Source organism: Cyprinus carpio, chromosome B25, assembly GCF_018340385.1.
Source record: "Cyprinus carpio isolate SPL01 chromosome B25, ASM1834038v1, whole genome shotgun sequence".
NCBI classification, from domain to species: domain Eukaryota; kingdom Metazoa; phylum Chordata; class Actinopteri; order Cypriniformes; family Cyprinidae; genus Cyprinus; species Cyprinus carpio.
Genome location: NC_056621.1, coordinates 14,752,409 through 14,759,908, shown reverse-complemented (window position 1 = coordinate 14,759,908; position 7,500 = coordinate 14,752,409). Strand labels below are relative to the sequence as shown.

Sequence of the window (7,500 nt, the reverse complement as noted above, 5' to 3'; positions counted from 1 at the left end):
AATGCAGCCATGTCTTACAGCACTAGTGCCTCAAATATAAAATTCTAGACATAAATAGAAATTTGGTCCATCGACGTGGTTGCTGTAATATTATTTACACATTAGAATATTATTTCCTCCCCTGTATCCACGGCTGATTTTGCCACTTTCTTTGTATATCTGTATGAAAAAACAGTGGCTGAAATTCTACTACAAAAAATAGACTAATAAAAAACAGTCTTATTAAAATAAAAAAAGGTGTTTTCCCTTTAAACAAGCTTTTAAGCCAATAAATATGACTCTATGAGAAGACATTAGTACGTAAGACATTAGCACAAGATGGCGATTTAAGAGAGAAACAATGAATAAAAACGTGGAGTGTACAAAGGCACACATTTAATGCCGGCGCTGCATCCAGCAGAGCGCAGTCAGTTCAGAGATGGACTGGGAAAAACAAGAGCTTTCTTTGATAGAAAAAAAAAAAACAGTCTTTTTCCGGCTCGTCACTATGGTTACACCAAGGATTCCAGACTCTCGGCCGCACTCGAGACGCCTCCTGGGACCGTGCCGTTGTTATCGGAGGACTGAAGCGCTCGCTCGTCTTCTTGGGTGCTGACCAAACTCAGAATGGCTTTGTAGAGGAACTGATACTGATCCTATCCCACCAAAAAAAATACAAAATAAAATAAAAAAAACAAGAACATGTTGGTAGTTTGACCACAACATACCACTCCAAATATTACATTTCCCTTGTGGATTTGAGTTAATTCCACCTCAGGGCAGGATTATTAATGACTGACTTTTCCTCATCAGAACTGCTGCCAACTCCAGAGAGATGAAAAATAAATACATAAATAAATACTACATTTCTTGTAAAATTTATAAATGCCAATAGTCTGCAGACACATGGAAAATACTAAGATTAATATTCACATAAAAATAAATATAACAATGTAATTTTTAACCTAGAAATATAATATAGACATATATTATATAGACCCAATACATTATACATGTCATTTTACTGTATTATATATAACTGTAATATAGCAAAATATATGTAAAGAGGGAATAATATATATATATGAATGAATTTTGACCTATATATTTATATTTACATATTTATTCTAAGGATAACTATTATTTTTAATTATTTTTCCCTCTTTTATATATATAAAATTATATTATAAATATATATATAGAGAGAGAGAGCGAGAGACGTATATATATATATATTCCAAGTATTGGAACAATAAAGACAAAATTGCTCTGTTTTACCAAATAAAAAGGACATCACTTCGAGAGTTTATCACACTATCTGATGTGAGGATAAGTATTGGAACTATTACTATTATTATAAAGCTATTATTTAGTTGCAGATCCCTTGTGTGCAATAGCAGCAGTGAGTTTGTGACCCACAGACATCACCAGACTCTTGGTCTTATGCTTTGAAATGCTTTACTTTTTACAGTCTTTAATGCAGCCAGTTCCAACTGTTGCTTGTTTTGGGGAGTTTCTGTCTCTAGTCTCCTCTTTAGCTCGTGAAATTCATGTTCAATCGGATTGAAATCTTGAGATTGATTTGGGCAATCTAAGACTTTCCATTTCTTTACCCTGATAAAGTGCTTGACTGAACTGGCAGGGTGTTTAGGGTCATTGTCCTGATGCGATATGAAGCGCTTCCCAATGAATCTGGAGGCATTTTCTTGAACATTGGTAGCCAAGATGTTCCTGTACACTTCTGCATTCATTCTGCTACTGCCATCATACATGAAGTCATCATTAAAATGAAGAGGTCCTGTTCTAGAGACAGCCACGCTTGCCCATGCCATGACACCACCTCCACGTTTTACAGATGAGATTGTATGCTTAGTATCATTTGCAGTTCCCCTTTTCTCCACACCTTTGCTTCCCAATCACTTAGATAAAGGTTAATCTTTGTCTCACCTGTCCATAAAACTCAGTTCCAAAACTCTACTGGCTAACATTTGTGCTTTTTTGCCAACTCTAATCTTGCCATTCTATTTTTGGTGCTGATCAGAGGTTTGAATCTCGCTGTAGCCTCTGTAATTCTGTATCAAAGTCTCCTGCGGACTGTAGATTGTCAGAGCATCACCCCAGCTTGCTGGAGGTTGTTGGTGATTTTACAGACACGTTGTGTGTCTCATCACTGAATGCAAGACTCAGAATGCAGTCATGGATATAATTGATACGACGCATTTCCTTCTAATATCTGAAGAATTAATGCAACAGGACACAGCTGAACACTTAAAAAGTGTTCCAATACTTATGGTCACATCAGATGGGGGATGAAACTCTAAAAGTGATGATCTTCTTAGTTGGTAAACTGTATGCGTTGAAACACCCAATAAAATGTGACAATTTTGTCTCATATTCATCTTTTAATCATATTTAAAGATTTCTTGACTCCACAGCAAACCGAGCAATTTTGTCTTTACTGTTTCAATACATGTGGAGGGCACTGTGTGTGTGTATATATTTATATATATATAAAACACATAAAAATTCACAAGTTTTTATATTATTGGGTTATCCATATTATATGTATTAAATGCTATAAAGAGTTGCATGTTGATGCATTTTTATGTGATTAGAAAGCATTTTATATAGCATGTATGTATGCATGTATTAGCTCTTTTATTTTTGAAGATATATAGTATAAATATCATAATTTGTGGCTGATGTTTTAGTGTGTTTGATTTTGTTAATACAAGTGGGGAAAAAAACAAGTGTTGAATGAAAGCAGGCAGATGAACCCTCACCATGTCAGTGAAGACTCCAGGCCTCATGAGGTTGATCATCTTGGCCACCATGTAGACGTTCAGCGCGCTCTCGGCCTCGAGCTGTTGCAGTAGAGTGAACAGCGCACAGAACGTTCCAGCAGTCACACCACCACACCTGCACAAACACAGCCAGCACACAGATTATTAAACAAATCAATGATTATTCAATACTGAAAAGTATAGATTTAAAAAAAAGCAGGGGTTTTGAAAGGCTCCCAGGGAGTCACAAGAGGGTTATATCATAGACTGCAAAATTCCATTAAAAAAAGCTTAAAGCTGCAGTCCATAACTTTTTTTGTGTTCAGAATTTACGAACTTTATATAATAAGCGAGTACATCATTAATCCGTTTGTAGCTACGTATGATATGCTGTAAATTACTATTCATGTTGTTTGAATTTCTAATCTCTATATGGTAAAGAGTTAGAAGTTTGTGTGCAGTTCTATTTACTAACCGCTAGAGCGCCAAAAGTTACTGCAGCTTTAAAAAAAAAGAGTTGACATAATCTGGGCAGATGGTTTTAACATTTGACATCATTGGTGATTAATTTTGGTTTGCAGTTTTAACAGTTACTGGAAACATATTCTCACTTCTTTCATCTCTCTTTCTTCACACCGTAAAAACCTAAAGTTTGAGCTTTTGTATTAATTAATTACAATATTCTCTGTAACAAGGCTTTGGAAGAATATGTCTTGTGAAAAGTGTTCTATAAATACATTTCAAATTTTTATACACTACAGTTAAAAAGTTTGGGGTCAAAAAGTTATTTTATTGTTTTATTATTTTATTTATTTATTTATTTTTCAATTCAAATTATTCAGAAAGTACACATTTAAATTGCACTGGAGCATTAAATTGATCAAAAATAAATAAAATGGATTTATTTCAAATTTCAATATATGTATTTCAAATAAATATTGTTCATTTTAACTTTCTATTCATCAGAATTCTAAAAAAAAAAAAGAAAAAAAATCTGTATCACTGTTTCCAAAAAAAAAAAATATTAAGCAGACTGTTTTAAACAAAGTTAATAGTAAGAAAAGTGTCTGAATACTAAATATGTAATAAATTTATAAAATTACCTAGAAAACTAGAAACTAGAAAAAAAAATTTGATTGTATGATTAAAAAAATGCTGACTTAGTGAGCATAAGAGATTTCTTTCAAAAACAAAAAAAAAAAGAAAATAAGAAAATCTTACTGGCGCCAGCATTTTAACAGCCATATATTTGAACTAAAATGTGTCTCTTGAGGTTTTTAATAAATAAGATTCACTGAATACAAACTCAATATTCTCCTGATAATATTTTAATCCGTTCTTTTGGCTGTAACATACTGATCATATGAAAGCCAATTATTTAATTTAGCAAATGCTTACTATTTTTACTGTTTACCAGTTATTATTATAGTTTAACAGCTGGTCCAACATATAGACCAGCATAAACCAGGCTGGAAATTCCTGCTGGTTTATTGGACAGGGGTATGTGCCGATGCAGATAGCACTAGCTATCTAGCTCACTAGCTTCTGGAACAGAAAAAAACATGTCTTTTCCAAGATGCAGTGTGCATCTTCTGCAGGCCCAGATGCAACTCACTCGTCATGTACGACCATAGGTCCATCTTTGGAGCCGGACTCTTTTTGGATGATGTTGATCAGCTCAAAGACGTTACTGATGGGACTGTCTGGGTTTGGCCAGTGTGGAGCCCGGTAATGTTTCACTTCTAGAACAAAATCATCCTGAAAAAAGAGAAAAGAGGTTATGATAAACAAATCCATCAAGACATTTTGAACTACAAACGGTTGTAGAAGAAAACAAAAATAACGACTTTATTCAATAATTCCTTTGTCAACGGTCTCCTCTGTGTCTCTCCATATCACCGTATGCCGCGTATGCTCTTCTGGGTCATCCACGCCACAAGGATGTGCTGTTTCTATGTGTATTTAGCTTTGATTTGAAAGAAAACAGTGTATCCTTGTGGTGCGGATGACACAGAAAAGCATATGCAGCATATGGTGATATGGAGAGACACAGAGGAGACCATTAATTATTGAATAAAGTCGTTATTTTTGTTTTCTTCGCTTACAAAAAGTGTTCGTGTCACTTCATATAACCCAGATTGCATGTCTGATGGCAGATGGAGTATTTTGACGGCGACTTTCATACCTTTTCTGGACCTTGACAGTGTTAGTTACTTGGCAGTCTATGGGACAGTCACAGGCCTCCCTGTTTTCATCCAAAATATCTTAAATTGTGTTCCGAAGATGAACGGAGCTTTTACGGGTTTGGAATGACATGGGGGTACGTTTTTAATGACAAAACTTTCATTTTGGGATGGAGTATCCCTTTAATGAATGGCACAGACGCACGGTTTTGTTTACTACACACATACTGTTTTCAGCCTCTGCCGCCTCAATATATGAGAACATGAACACGAGTCACTTCATAAGCATTTTACCATTTCGTTTTTCTTTTTTTTTTTTTTTTAAATCAATTAACTAGAGATGCTTTTAATTATTACATTTATTTATTTATTTAATGAAACCATTAAAATGGAATCCAGAAAATTAATGAAAAACTGAAATTGATTAAAAAAAATATTAATTTGAGAAAAAAAAAACATTTCATTGGGCCTTAAAAATGTAATTTTTGTTAAGACTTTCAATACATTGCTGTCAAATTGTGTAAGTGTCATTATTTCAATTAAATAGACATGAATATTTTTAATTTAGCCATTAAAACTAGTCTAGAGTCTAGAAAAATAAAACAGAAAAAAAAATAATAAAATGGAATTTAGGAAAAAATTAAATGGATTTCATACGGCCCTAGTGCTAGCCCCAGCTAAAATAAGAGTCTGTATTATCACTTTCTCCACTGAAAAAGTCACCTTGTCTGAATCAGGAGAGAAATCTGTACAGATCAAGTAGTTTATAAGCGAAAACAGCCCAAAACAGGTTACCAAATATGTTGGTGGATTTTGATGTGAGAGAACAACAGAGGATGGACTTCTTCACTGGAGGAAGTGTTGTTATGGATTATGGACTGGTATTTTGAAGGGACTTTTTAAAGTGAAAACACCTTAATGGTGATTTTGTGTCTTACAAACATTTAGTTTTTTGTTTCATTAATTGATTGACTGAGACTTATGGATTACTCTTGGATTATTGGGATGTTTTTATCAGCTGTTTGGACTCTCATTCTGACGGCACCCATTCCCTGCAGATGATCCTTTAGTGAGCAAGTGATGTAATGCTACATTTCTTCAAATCTGGTTTGATGAAGAAACAAACTCATCTACATCTTGGATGCTCTTAGGGTAAGTAAATTTTCAGCAAATTTTTATTTTTGGATTATTTTTTTTTTAAGTGTGTGTGTTTATGATTAATATGCTTCAGCAGATACAGATGGTTTAATGCTCAGTGTGTGAAAAGCACCAGATGTGTTGTTTAACAGACTCTGTTCTCACTTTCGTCAGCAGCCATTTGCTCCTCCTAATATTTTCCACAATCATACGGCAGGCACCAGCTGCGATCATTAAAACAGATGCCTGTGCTCATGTTTTTGAATGATTTTGGAGAAATGACGCAAAGAAATCACTCATTTGCATCTCTCTGAATCGATTATCCCAGCTTTAGTATGTTACCTTCCCTTTGGTGCATTGTGGGTAAAATCTCTGATTCTCTTTATGTTGCTAATGTTATCTGTGGACTGATTGGCTGTGCAGCAGATATGATGATATGATGTTACCTGTGTGGCCTCTAGGATGTAATCCTGCACTATCAACCTATCTTCATTGGACAGGCACACGTGGCCCTCCCCTTTTAATGACACAGAGAATGTCTCATAGCTGATTGGCTGATCTCTCGCAGGCCAGAATATGATTGGCTCGATGTCTTCTGTCTAGGAACGGAATAAAGAAATTACATTGGGAGGGAGAGAATGAATGCAAGATGAATGAAAGGACAATCTGTTTCATTCAGCACTGGAAAGCTGGCAGGAAATGAGCGGTTTCGATAAAAGCTGTACTGACCGTGCTACTCGTGTCCGGCAATGAAACAATAACCTGGGCGTTGTGATCCCACACCATCCTCCACAAGTCCTTCACTGTGCTGGGCAAAGGATTCTGGGTAATGATGAACTCTTTGCTCTGCCGATAACCCTGATGTGAATGCATGAAGGAGTCTTGATATGAATCTAAATAAGCTGTTATAGAGAAGTGACTGGAGAAACACTGAGTGTCTCACCATGACATATGAGGCGTTGATGTAGTCTGACGTCTCTCCTGCTGATGTGGACAGACACACTCTGGACTTCTCCACTGCAAAACACACAACAGTCACTTCAGAGAACTGAATATCTGTCCGTCCATCCATCCATCCATCCATCCATCTGTGTGTCTATTTGTCAATCCATTCGTCTGTCATCTATCTATCTACATTCGTCTGTCATCTATCTATCTATTTATCTTTCTTTTTTCCATCTATCTGTCTGTCTGTCTTTCTTTCTTTTTTCCATCCATCCATCTATCTGTCTATCTATTCATCTGTCCGTCTGTCCATCCTCCTTCTATCCATCTACCTGTCTGTCCATATATCTATCCTCCCATCTATCTATCCACATTCACCTATCGGTCTATGTAGCTGTCCATCCATCCATCCATCCATCCATCCATCCATCCATCCATCATATAATATCTATCTATTTCCATCCATCCAATCC

At 35.5% G+C, this 7,500-nt stretch overlaps 1 protein-coding gene across 6 annotated transcripts in view; it reads right to left on the bottom strand.

Annotated features, from left to right (window-relative positions):
- Window positions 1-7,500, bottom strand: part of ptprz1a (protein tyrosine phosphatase receptor type Z1a) — a 56,363-nt gene that overhangs the window by 149 nt on the left and 48,714 nt on the right. For all 6 annotated transcript variants that reach the window (XM_042752542.1, XM_042752544.1, XM_042752545.1 and 3 more), the window contains 6 exons: window positions 7,026-7,099; window positions 6,812-6,940; window positions 6,529-6,681; window positions 4,378-4,520; window positions 2,763-2,898; window positions 1-635 (listed from right to left, as the gene is read on the bottom strand). The exon at window positions 1-635 is cut by the window's left edge and continues 149 nt beyond it. In XM_042752542.1, the coding sequence (XP_042608476.1) occupies window positions 492-635; window positions 2,763-2,898; window positions 4,378-4,520; window positions 6,529-6,681; window positions 6,812-6,940; window positions 7,026-7,099 (779 nt within the window). In that variant the 3' untranslated portion in view covers window positions 1-491. The remainder of the gene's footprint in view (window positions 636-2,762; window positions 2,899-4,377; window positions 4,521-6,528; window positions 6,682-6,811; window positions 6,941-7,025; window positions 7,100-7,500) is intronic.